At 36.8% G+C, this 14,024-nt stretch overlaps 1 protein-coding gene across 1 annotated transcript in view; it reads left to right on the top strand.

Moving 5' to 3' along the window:
* Positions 1–12,907, top strand: part of MTF-1 (Metal response element-binding Transcription Factor-1) — a 111,952-nt gene extending 99,045 nt beyond the window's left edge. The window contains exon 7 of the mRNA XM_067146076.2: positions 11,271–12,907. Coding sequence (XP_067002177.2) covers positions 11,271–12,907 — 1,637 coding nt within the window. The remainder of the gene's footprint in view (positions 1–11,270) is intronic.
* The last annotated feature ends 1,117 nt before the right edge of the window (positions 12,908–14,024 follow it).

The following is a 14,024-nucleotide window of genomic DNA, read 5'->3' as shown; positions in this document are numbered from 1 at the left end:
CGTTCTACAATGACTGTCGGCTGAGAAATCACGGTACGAAGTGGGCCATTCGCCAACGCCGTGTCCCATTTATCGTTCGCTACGTGCGCAGCACAGCGGCGCATTTCACATCATGAGCATACCTCGGTGACGTCAGTCTACCCTGCAATTGGCATAAAGTTCTGACCACTCCTTCTTGGTGTTGCATTTGCTCTGTCAGTCAGTGTAATTTCAAGGATATGCATTAAATAAATGTTGAGTGGTATTTGAATAAATATATACTGTATTAACATGTTAGGCTTTCCATGACTGTCCAAAAACTTGTGCAAATATTTGCATAGAGTTGGAAGATCATTTGAAAATTGTGTGTGTTTCTCATGAAGATAGTTACAATATTACATTTGTTACACACCAGGCTTAGTAGCAGTGATCTATTTTGAGTTTTTAAATATTACATTTTTCAGAATGTTAGGAAATACAATCCAGCGATATGAGAATAGTTAATTTAGACCTTATTAGAAAATAATAAAATTGAAAAAATAAAACAACAGGTTGAAGTCTTTGGCTCGTGATATTTGCCTTGTTAAAGTAAAACAACAACTTGATAGGAGTATCTTGACTTAAAATAAGCCTTCATTAATCTTGTTAGTGAAGTGAAGTTGTAAGTAGCATGGCTCGATGGTGTTGGTGCGTGTTGAATGCTAGCGTGTTGATCAAAGGGACATCTAATTTGTGATGGATAATGTGAATGCTAAAAGCGTGTAGACTGTCTGTAATTGAGAAAAATTATTATTAAACTTAATATCACTTACCCCTTAGGCCGCCAGGATGTTATTTTTATTCACGTTGAGTGTTGTCGGGCTAATGAAGGTCGCTTGGTTCCTACTTCTCGTATTGTATCCATGAGGTCGTAGTGGAGGAGGAAGCACTTGGGAAGGAGGAGCTATGGGCTGCTGTCCATGCACAGAGGAGAGTTGACGGAATCGGGGGAAGTAAAGGGGAGGGCCGTGCCTGTCGATGTGTTGGGAGTGTTAGCTGACGTAGTATTAAAGATTTTAAAAAGTTACTGTCTTGAAAATTTATTTTTTGGAGTAGAATAGGAATTTGATCATAAAGGGGGCTTTTTATATCTATTATATCATTCAAGTTTTTGTCTAAAGTGTTAGTCTAAGATGATGTATAGGTTTTCAAATTCGGTCATTAGTCTGCCTTTCTCAAATCCCGTTCTATTGTGGTGAAATGGTGACCAGTATCCGTTATGTGGATACTCATTGCAGAAAATTTATTATGTTTTTGAGCGCTAAAGTGTTCTAAATATCTAGTTTGGAAGGTATATCCAGTTTGACCGATATACGAAAAATTACATTCTGAACAATTGAGTCTATAAATTCCTGGGCCTGTGTAGCGTTTATTATTTATGTTGACAGTGTTTTGATTAAAAAATATATTTTGATTTGTGTTCTGCGTTTTGAAAGCAATATTGACTTTGTGGTTTTTTTTTAGGGGGATCTGATGGATAATCGGATTAGTACATGTAAAAGTTGCGAACTTTGGTTTATTGGGTTTTATTGGGGAAAGTTGTGTTGTTAGTTTAAGTTTTACTTTGTTAATAATTTTATTAATTGTGCTGGTGTTGAAACCATTGAATTTGGCTGTTTCTTTTATGTAACCATCTAGTTTTTTCAAATTGTTTGCCGTAAGGTAATAAGGATCAAATCCTAATTGTATAAGACTATAATGTATTGAATAGGTGGTTAAATAATAAATTAATTAGCATCCTACAAGTGCTCTAATAGTGTCGGTGTCAGAAAGGAACAAGACTTGATCAAGGGATATCTAATAGGATAGATGAAAGTGAGGATCCTGGTACAATCGGAAATAATGCCAGGATTCAGGTAAGGACTGCATGATTGCCAACCCACACTCCTAAGTTGAGAGCTCCTCTCTCATGTTCACATGATCCTTTGTGGGGAGTTATGGATGCATGAGAAGAGATTGCTCTCAACGAGGAAAGCTTGTTGAGTCAAAGACTCATTGGTTCTGACAAGTTGTTCAAGCCGATGGATACTGGAGAAGGTATTAAGTTAGGACAGACATAAAAAAACAATGCCAGATTTTGCAATAAGTAGAAATACGCACATATTTGGTTAACGCAGCACTTTGAGACTTTAAAAAAAAGTAATGTATAGAGTAGGACTCGAACCCCGGTTGTCACCTTGACAAGCGGGAATGCTTCCTTGGTGCTAACTGTACTCACATGAACACACTTAACACTGCAATACTATTCCCTACTGTGCATGGCACGTAGCATATTTACACCTCTATAACAGTCCTTTGAGGGGCCAGTGATACACTGTGTGCTCATTGCAGGAGTGGAAATGGAAAAGCTGTTAGTATGGTGTAGTTACACCATAGAGTAACAAAGTCCAGTAAAAACATATTAAAAATGCTGGTACCAGTATTCAAATCCCAGATCTCGTGGTTGATAGCCAAGGACCTTAGCCCTACACTTAACACTGACATGCAGTGAAGTGCTTCACATTGAGCTTCACTTGCCACAAGTGTCGCTCCCTCACTTCACATATTTATTTAACCAATATGGCAATGTCTTGTCCATTTTGTTGTATTCTTTTATGTTTTTCTGAATATGCAGACAGTTGCATTGTGTATTGACAGTCACATTTTGTCAAGAACTTGTCATTTAACAATAAGTGAGTTGCATCACTTTTTGTTGTGGCTGTACCACCTCACCCGAGGATGATGATACCTGATACAGGACTTCGAAATTTTTCATGCAACAATTTTTTATTGTTCAAATGTACTTTCCATTCATGTTTCGAATTATCTTTCTTCTGTTGTTTATTGTTTCACTACTTAAATCACTATTTGACACTTGTTTGTTCCTGGGTGCATGTAGATCTGAATAAGAGGTAGCACAACCCTTAGTTATCCCTTTTCAGACCTTCTCGTGTCTAATTTATTTCCCAGCTGACTTAAGTATTCTACCCATTGCTTACTAAGCATTTTTTGTTCTTGTTTTGTTTATTTTGCCATTTTATACAGTGATCTAACTTTGCATAGAGCTCTTTAATTTCTAATTTATGATGCATTATTGTATTATTCTTTCTAATATATATCTTCCATGTTATCTGGATAAATTGCTCTTCATTTTTGTTAATCCAGCTTGATTTGATAACATCAGTATAACATTGAAACAAATCAGTAAGAGGTTTTAACATATTAAGGGAAACAATAGGCCTTTCTTTAAAGCTAAAGTCACAGAAAAATACATTTTCCCATAGATACTGGTGAAAGTAAGACACAGTGAATTTCTCAAAGTGCAACGAAAGAAATGGTTGTGCCATAATAAACCCCGTTCACAGCCTTTATTCTTTAGACTGCCTGACTTCTACACTATCTTTTATAATAAACTCTTTGCAATTAAACAGGCTATGTTATAGATTCTACAAAAAGCTATTCCAATTCATTTATAATTTGTTCTGACTCCAAAAGTGCATTAACTGTAATTCATACCTCTTCATCGACCCATATTCTCGCACAGGAAATTCCGTTCCTGTCTCAAAAATTTAAGAATGTAGAAAAACATGTTACCATGATGTGGATACCTTCACACAGTGGAATTTGAATTAATGAGTCTACTGATCAGGCAGCGAAGGAAGCTACAAGGCATCCACTGAGTGACCCAACAATACTTACACCGCATAATGAGATAATCACATAACTTGAAAACAAAAAAGTTTTAACCACGTAATCAATGCACACTATAACCTGAAAAAATTGTTTATGTGAGAGATGGAGTGGCAGGCCACTCCTCTTCCAAATAAGCTGAGAGCGATAAAAGGTACAATGAAGGTATGGCGTAGGGTTGGGCAGACCGGAACATTCAGTTGTTCCGCAACATTAGGAGCTTGAGGCAGAGTGTTTCGGTACAGAGTGCCGGCACGTGGGACAGGGGACTGTAACTGCATAGTAGAGAGAACTTCGAGAGGCAACATGACATGCTCCGCGTCAGCTGGAATGTGTCTGTACCGAACGTGCTGTGTCAAGGGCCGCACTAGATAGACTAGTTGGCCTTGGATGTGTCTCGATACCAGCTGTATGTGTCCCTGTGCTGGACTGTAAACATTTTTTCATCCAGTTATATTTTTAATTCCAAAGCGATGACATATTTTCTTGGGCTTAAAAGTTTCCTTTAAGTCCAAATTCATTTTTCACGTCAAATCTCGAGAAAGTGTTGAGGGAAATTTTCGAGATATTAAAGAAGGTAAATGGAAGCTGAGAAAAATGAACGAGGAAGTGCAGAGAGTATAACACCACGAAAGTACAACATTGTTTTCATCCAGTTATATTTTTAATTCCAAAGCGATGGCCTATATTTTTCTTGGGCTTAAAAGTTTCCTTAAAGTCCAAATTATTTTTAATATCAAACCCCGAGAAAGTGTTGAGGGAAATTTTTGAGATATTAAAGAAGGTAAATGGAAGTTGAGAGGGAAGGAATTCGAAGTGCAAAGAGCATAACAGCACCAAAGTAATTAAACCGTACGAAAGATGGTAAACTTTGCATAATGTCGCATCGGAGTCCTGTTCAGGACTTTTTTACTAGAAGAAACCCAGACAGAGTGAAATGCAATTTATGTTCTATTTTGTCTGCAAAGGGATCTTCAACCGACACAATGACAAGACATTTCAAACTTAAACATTCCACAGTTTTTATTTTCATGTTCTGCTTGTATAGTTTTATTTTTAATCTTTGTATATAGTGTTTAATTTTTATCTTCATGTTTCGCTTGTATGGGTTAATTATTATTTTCATGTTCCGCTTATATATTGTGTACGTGAATAGAGTACTGACGAATGTTTTTTCAACTGTGCGAGTATACTTTTAATTGATGAAAATAACATTGTGACATTTGTAAACACATATACTGCCAGTGTAATTGTGACAGGTGTATTTTAAAATAAATGAAAACATTCTTATCCTGAAAAGAAAATTTAGACATGATTTTTTTGGGTGTGTATTTCATTCAGAGTTCTGACTGCTTTCTCACGTGCGGTGAAGTTTTATCCTGGCCGTAATTACTCGCAATACAGGCCGATACATTCAACTGGTGAAAATATTATTGAACTAGTTACTTTTAAACACCTGTAGTGCCATTGTAACCGTGTTATGTATATTTTATATTGACCGGAAAAATCTTAACCGAAAAACAGCCTTTAAACGTGATTATTGGGCGCGAATTTCAGTGTTCCGACTGTTCCTTCACGTTCCATGCAACTTTATGCTGGACATGGCCATAACTACACACAGGCACACACCAACCACACAGCACGTTCGGTACAGGCACATTCCCGCTGGCGCGGAGCATGTAATGTTGCCTCTCAAAGTTCTCTCTATTGCGCAGTTTCAGTCCCGTGTCCCGTGCGCTCACTGCACAGTCAGCTATTAGGCGAAGGGCAGTGCATAGTGGCGCTTCTGACGGGACAGCGAGTAAGTGTCTCCGTCTCGCTTGAGAATCTTTCGGAACAATTGACACTCGGTGTTCCGAAATAACGGAACATAACTGTGCACTGGCACAGTGTTCCGAAACAGGGACATAGTTCCCAACCCTAGTATGGAGGACTTCCCTTTGGGCTTCGCGGATGGAAGCAGTGGTATTATGTCGTCTTTGGATCGGCCACGCATCCTGACTCACTCCCATCTATTGAAAGGAGAACCCCCTCCGGTGCGTACTTGCGGCGATCATCTTACGTGGTACACATCCCACATCCTAACGGAGTGCGTGGACCTGTTCGATCCGTGCCGTAGTCTAAAACTCCCACTACCATCTCCCTCATCCTGCAAGATGATGAGCAGTCAGCAGATCTCGTCATCCGCTTTATGAGGGATAGTGGTCTTTTTTATCGTGTGTAACGATGTCCTTTGTCCTAGTGTATTTGTGTTAATTGTGCTTTTATCCCATTGACCTCATTTTATTTTGTGTTGTGTATTTTAATGTGTCATTTTAGTTTGTGTTGTGTATTTTAATGTGTTTTTGAACGTCTAATGTAAATTATATATATATATCTGTACTTCCAGGCAATGCCTTATTGCTTTGTTTCCTGTATTTTCTCTTATTTTATTAGAAATTAAGGCGTTGTGAATTAGATCCACTGATTGTTTTAATCTCATACTCATTTTTCTTCATCACCAATTTTTTTAACTTTAGTCAGTGGATACATTTTAAAATTTTAATTATCATATATCATGTCGTCCATCTCGTTCCATTACGGACCAATGACCTTCGATGTTAGGCCCCTTAAAACAACAAGCATCATCATCAGATTGTTTATGAAAAAATAGTCGACATGTTTTGGCTCTTGGAGTTGTCATCAGCACAAAAACACTACAAGCACTTAAGATTGTAAGGACATTAAAATATAGATGCAAGGAATGATGTTAACATAAATACAATAGAAAGATGTATGGAAGCGCTAATAATAATAATAATAATAATAATAATAATAATAATAATAATAATAATAATAATAATAATAATAATAATAATAATAATAATAATAATCGTATGGCCTCAGCTACCGTGTGCAGACATTTCGATTTGACGCCATCTGGCTGTCTGCTTGTCAATTTCGATGTTTCGTTTTACTCTAGGCCCACTAGATGGCAGACAGAGTAAACCGGATCTCTCTTGGGCGTCTGTGGCTGAGATTTAATGAATTTTGTCGGGTAAACACCAAATGTGTCACCAGAGATCTTTTACATGCCGACATCGTACGACATGGAGTATCGAATGGACTTTTTTCCGCCCTTCAAAAATCCGACTACCTCTGCCGGGTTTGAACCCGCAATCTTGGGATCCGGAGGCCGACACTCTACCACGGATCCACAGAGGCAGCTTGGAAGCGGTAATGATCAATCAATATTCTAAAGGCTAATGCCTTGTGGATTCGACCACTCTTTTCTTTCATTGGCTGTTCGTTTCAGTTCCATGTAATAGTCACAACCTAACCTCTTATTGATGTCGTCCAAATACTTCATCCTAGGTCTTCCTCTCCCTTTCTTTCCCAGCACTTTCCCTTCAAGTATGTTAGTGATGAAAGTATTATGTCTGATGACATGTCCAATAAATGTTCCTGTTTTCTATTTCGTTTAAAAATCTTCTCTCTTCTTTAACTTCCCTTAAGACTTCCAGGTTGGTTTTTCCTTCCGTCCAGTTTGTTTTGGTCATTTTTCGCCACATCCACATTTCAGTAGCTTCAAGTCGATTCCTTTCTAATTTACCCAGAGTCCAACTCTCATTTGCATACTGAAGTGTACTCCATACAAATGATTTTGCAAAGGATTTTCTGACATCTGTATTCATGTGTGTGCTGGTTAAAATGTTTTTCTTACTCATAAATGCCTGTTTTGCCAATGCTATTCTTCTCTTTACTTCCAGGAAGCATCTCTGTTATCATACTACCAAGATAACAGAATTGTTTCACCTGATCAATTCTAACATCATCAATTTTTGTATTGGTTTTAATTTCTTCCATATTTTTCCGTACTACCATTACTTTCGTTTTCCATTTGTTTACTTTTAATTTTCATAGTTTAAGAGTGCCTGAGAGGACTTTCAGTATTCTATTCATTTCTTTTTCTGAGTCTGCAGTTAATACGAAATCATCTGTAAATCTGATACAATGTATCCTTTCACCGTTGACTTTTATTCCCTTTGTCTTCTCCTTCATGATCTGAATAGCTTCCTCAATGAACCTATTAAATAAATACGGTGATGCGTAAGGTCAGAATTGCTTCTCTTGTTCCTTGTCTAACTGCTTTCCTAATCCTGGCCTTTTCTTCTACCTGATTGATGATTATTTTTGTGCTTTGGTTCAGATACAGTTGATTAATAAGTCTTCTATCCTTTCATTCCAGTCCTATTTTCCTCATAGTTCTAAACAGTAGTTCCCAGTTCACATTGTCAAAAGCTTTTTCTAAGTCAGTGAAGGTAAGATAAGTCGTTCTATTCATTTCCATCCTTCTCTTCAATAACATGCGTAAGGTCAGAATTGCTTCTCTTGTTTCTCTGCCTTCTGTAAATCCAAATGGGTCTTCTCCAAAATATTAATCTACTTTTTCTTTTATTCTGTTCTTAACTATGTTAAGGAGTATCTTGGAGGCATATGTTAATATTGATAGTGCTCTATAATTCGTGCAATTAAACTGCCCTTCCTCTTTTAGGTATGGTAATGGTTCTGCATTGTGTAAAGTCTTCTGGCACGATTCCTCTTTCGTAGCATTCATTTATTACTCTGAATAATTGGTCTTTCATGTTGATACCTAAATTTTTCAGTAATTCCGCTGGGATGTCGTCTACACCAGTTGCTTTTCTTTCTTTCAGACTCCGAAGGGCATGTTCAAATTCATGTCTCATGATTGGAGGACCTTGCTCTTCCACACTCATTGATGTCTTCAACTAGCTTATTGTCATTCTTGAAGTCCTTATCATCATACAGTTCTTCTATGTATTCTTTCCTTCGAGCACATATCTTATCGTTGTCTACCAGTAACATTCCTTCTTTGTTTTTTACTACTGCAGATTTGGTTCTATTTTTGTACTGAAGGGCACTGATTTTCTTATACACTTGATCCTGTTTTCCCTTTTTTATTTCTCTCTCTTCAGCAATGTTTTTGGTCCATTTCTCTTCTTCTCTGCATTTGGTTGTGATCTGATTTTTAATCCTTTTGTAATCATCTACATTGTTTTCCTTCCTGAGCTTATTCCTTTCATGAATTAGGTTTAGTATTTCTTCTATCATCCAAGGTTTTCTGGGCTCCAGTTTCCTTTTTCTTGAAAGCTGATTTGTTGTTTCAATTATCCTTACCTTGATGTTATTCCACTGCATTGGCTCATCACTTCCATTATCTACTTTATTGGTTCGTTCTTCAAAAGCCACCTTTGTTGCTGCTTCTTTCAGTCCTTCTAATCTCCACTTCTTTTTGATAGGTCTTTTGGTTCTTTTAAATCTAATGTTGCACTTGGCTAACACAAGTGTATGGTCACTATCTCTGGTGCCTCCCACGTGTACCTTCTTCTAAGAGGAACTTCATTCAAATAATGTGTTTGTAATAACCGTATCATTTTGACTGCAGAAATCTACCAAAGTTTCACCTCTTTCATTTGTTTCCCCCAGACCAAAATTTCCTACCGTCTTATTGCCTGTATGGGATCCCACTATTGCATTAAAATCGCCCATTACTGTGACATTATCTTTTTCTTTAGTTAGTTTTAATAGTTGTTCAATATCTTCATACATAGTCTCCACTTCTTCCAAGTCATGAGCCGATGTTGGAAGATATGCCTGAATTATTACTAAGTCCACAGGTGCACTATTAATTTTCACCATCATTAACCGGTCGCTGACATGGTAGGTACTGCAAACATTATTTGACCATTTTCTTCTTATTATAAGTGCCACTCCATGCTTTCCTCTTTTCTCTCCACCACTATAAATTACTATAAACTCATCACTGTAGAAATCTCCATTTCCTTCCCATCTTGTCTCACACATACCTAATATATCTATCTCATTCTTCCTCATCTGGTCTTTCACTTCATCCAGTTTTCCTGCTTTCAATAGCGTTTGTACATTCCATGTTCCCATCTTCATGGCGGTTTTAGAGGGATTTTCCTTGCTAATGACCTGAGAAGCCCTCTTACATCTCCTGCCAGATCTTGGATTCCAAAATCCATGATCAGTAATTAATGTTTCCTCATTAATGTCAGCTTCCATGGTTGCATTCTACTTGGGATATCCTAGGATCTTTAATGGAGAGGTTTCCCGTTGCCTTCTCCATTCTGTGCCGTTCACCAGTATGTATAGGTTCATCCGCCTTTAGGGGCGATTTCTCACCCCAAGGACAAGAGAGTGCCCTGACCTCAATTCGTTCATCCACCCTCGGAGGAGGCTGTTGACGACATGGAGGGGGGCCACTTACACCGGCGGTAATGAAGCCAAAACAGTCCTCTGTGTTTTCATAAATAATCTTTTCAGATTATAGTGTCATGTATTGATTGGATGTTAAAATTATTTATTTTTCCCAAGTTATGTATGGTCAATACAGACCAATATTAATATCATTACTTGTAATAATCACATATGTTAAAAACTGTTATGCCAACAATAGAAGCAACTTTACAAAATAACATCCAGATTAATAACACAGTACCCAGTTAAGAACCTTTGCAGGCAAGATCAGGTTTTAATATCACGACTGAGGATAGGACACTCAAAGCTAACCCAACAGTTATCTTCTAAGCAACATCCCATTTACAATGTATGTAACTCGTCATTGACAATCAAGCATATAATCAGTGAGTGTTAACTGTACAATCCACGGCAAAAGTACCATAGTATTCCTAATGAGCTCCAAGAGTCACTGGACTCTCCTTCAATGTACCTAAAAATTATTAAATTCTTTAAAGATTCTTGTTCATTTTACCAAATATAAAGATAATTTTTTCACTGGTTGTATGTTCAATGTAAGTCTTTTGTTTATGTAAAACTGTAAATTGTTTTGATATTTTCACATTTAATGCAAATCATGATATGACCATAGAGTTAAAATGACTACAAACATTTTAAATTTTAAAAAATACCAAGACCAGCTCTATACGCAAAGACAATTATCTGTTCTAAAATATAAACTGATCCCAGTATTTTTTTTTTTTTTTTTTTCCTTTCTTGTTTTTAGTTATCAGAGTCATGTATGGCATTTTCAATCAATCAGTACTGATCTGTATTTAGGGCAGTTGCCCAGGTGGCAGATTCCCTATCTGTTGTTTTCCTTTTGTAATTATGCATGATCCTGATATGAGTAACATTATTTTTCATTCATTATGTACACTTCCTGATACAAAAAGTGATTGGCTGAATATTTATAACGCCTACATTAAAAGTTTGACCAAAAAAGGAGCACTTAACATAAAGATTTCTTAACTAGTTAGTACACAGATGTTTATCTACCCTTTGCCAATATACGGGTGCACTTCTGTGCTTTCAGAATGAGTTTGTGATAATATTTACTACAAATTGCTGTAAACACTGCTTGTTAGACAAGCTTATTGGTCAAAATGTGCATTGGATAAATATATATTAAAGAATGCTGTTTACAAAGTTTGTTGCTGATTCTTTGATATACATATCCTTGGATTTTGTATCAGGAAATGGACTTGTATATAAACTGCCACATGGATGTTGTACTGAAATACTTTTTTTCCCATCCACAGCTTTCATTATCCCCTTCTCAGAAAACATTCAAACTGATCAGCAGACCATGGAAGTGGAAGAAATATTGACAGGCAACATCTTTTCTGCAAATATGAACACCAATTCTGAAGCTGTTCCTACAATACTGAGTTTCTCACCAATCACAGGCCATTTGCAGAATATTCACTTTCCAACCTTCAAACAGACTAGTTCATCAACTTGGAAAGAAATGGTGACATTACCTGAGCAGACTCAGAATGTAGATGGAAGTAAGAAAGAAGTACCTGGGTTTTTAAATATTCTGGATGATGTCCAGCTGTCTTCTCCAGGTGAAGCAGCAGCTGCTAGCATGACATCAAACTCTGAAGTTCCAGTATTCGTAGATGATTGTGAGATAGAGAAACACGTTTTATCCTCAGAATCTACACTTTCAAACAATAAATCATCTGAAAATTCTGGAAAGAAAGTGGCAGATATTATTAATCTTCTGTCTGCTAATGGTCAGATCCACAGCATTCAACTTACTGCGTCATTATCTTCAGATCAGTCTGGTGAGCACAGTGAAAATGTTTTTGAAGCATCTGGCAGAACTGCTGCTGATATTTTAAGTATTTTATCAGCAAATGGCCAGATACAAAATATTCAGCTGACTAGTACTGGTATGCCATCTACAAAGCCTGTGCAGCAAATTAATAAAGAAAATTTAATTCCAGAATGTACAGATTTACATCATGCCTCAAAAAAGATTCCTGTAGTGAATCAAGAATCACAGCACTTATTGAATGGAGTCTCTGTCATATCCACTGCAGATCAAAATGTTGATCTAGTAAATGAAATTCCAAATCCTGGTATAGTATTACCAGTGCATGAAGTGCCAGTTGTTCTTGATCCAGATAAAAATCTGGCCTCTGATTGTGAACAGTTGAAAATTCCAGGTCCTTTGAACAAGATAGGGACATCAGTACCTGCCATGCTTTCAGAACCATGGATTGATGTGATGGAGTGTAATTCATTAGTTAATGCATCTAGTCTAAAGAACCAGTTTGGTAATACTGATAATGGCACCAAAGATGCACCCTCCGGAAATAATCTGGATGGAAACCGCAACATTTTGAAAGATATTGCAGCAGATGCAGACATCTGTAAATGTGATCCTTGTAGGTGCACTTCATCTAATGCAGAATGCAGTAATTGCACTGTTTCACCTCCTAGTCAACAGAGATCTGCTGATGCTAACACCTCTTGGCCAACTGAGAATTCAGTTGAGGTTGCAAGTGACTGGGAAAATGGTCAAACTCAATCTTCAGCTGCTAGTGAAAATGTTGTGAGTGTAGGCGAAGGTTTGAGTGAAGTAAATGCAGAAGATTGTAGTCAATCCTTGAAGACTGATCTCAGAGGTAAGAATGTGCTTGAGGATATGCCTCAAGGTTGTGAATGTTGTGGTTCTGGGAAAAGCCGTCCATCTAGCTGCCATAACCACCGTAACAGTGGGAAAGATCGTGATCCCTGCTGTGTGGTAGTGTGCCTTAAGACTTTGGAACAACTTCGGAAGGTAATTCAAAGAGGTTGTTGCTCTGGAGCTGGTAACTCACTACGTGCATTAGCAATGCAGATTTCATCTTCAAGTTGCTGCTCACAAAAGAGTAAGATTAACTGAAAATATGAAGTATTTGTACCTACTTATGTATTTATATGTATTTAGAGCTACCATTTGTCAAGGTTTGGGCTTGTTTTCTTGTAAAATCGGTAGTTTTGAAATTCAATTTTTGCAAGACATGATCATATAACAATAATTGGTAACCATTAGGTCATCTATAGCTGTGCATTATTTGTAAAATACGTACGTTGAAATTTTCATATGTATCAAATTGAAGCAGTATTTTTTTGTTGCATTGGTAATATTGTGAGACAGAGGAGAACACAACATTGGACATTCTGTACAATGTGTTATTAAATGTAGTATGTAGATATTTTGACTTACCTGCTCAGTACTTAACTTACAATTTTTATTCTTATCCATACAGCATCTTTAATTTTTGAAATAAGAGTATTGGAAACATTCGCTTGATATGGCAAGATTTGAAAGCTATCCAAGATTAGAACCACCTTTTATACATATACATAATAAGTAACATCTATAATCTTCTCTTCCACATTGCTAAAAATAAAATTTTGTAAAACTAGCTACTATTTACCAGTTATTGACAGGTTAGATTTTGTATTATTGCAACAGCAGTGCCATGTAGCAGAGATGGTGGCAGAAGAGACACTTTTTAGAACGAACTAATATTTCTGGAGATAATTAAAAGTTAGTGAAAAAATATAGTAGTCATGAAAATCTCCATTATTATAACTTGGGTAAAATTTTACGAGATATAAAATATTGGAAATTGCATTTTGTGCATTTATGTACAAATTTTTTGATACAGCTGTATTTGACAGAGAAATATGGTATTTCCTGCTTTGACCCTCTGTATTGTGCTACACCATTGTACTGGGTGAATCAGTTACATGCAGATCTGTGTGTTGGGTTGCCTAATGTGTTTGGCATTTGAGAATTGCACTTCTGTGACTAAAGATCTGAAGCGGGACAACTTAAATATCTAATCTATGATAATTGTATTACAGAAAAGGACAAACCCAATAACGTTATTTTCTGTTAAATATTAAAACAAACTGCGTGGAAGTTTTCATGACCTGGATGTCACCTATCGTTCAGTTGGTTCACGTGATATTCTCGTTCTGTGTACTGACAGAATTTCTTCCACTGTGAA

The sequence above is a fragment of the Anabrus simplex genome, chromosome 1 (assembly GCF_040414725.1).
Source record: "Anabrus simplex isolate iqAnaSimp1 chromosome 1, ASM4041472v1, whole genome shotgun sequence".
Classification (NCBI taxonomy): domain Eukaryota; kingdom Metazoa; phylum Arthropoda; class Insecta; order Orthoptera; family Tettigoniidae; genus Anabrus; species Anabrus simplex.
Note: the sequence above shows the minus strand (reverse complement) of the source record. Positions and strands in the feature narration are given on the sequence as shown.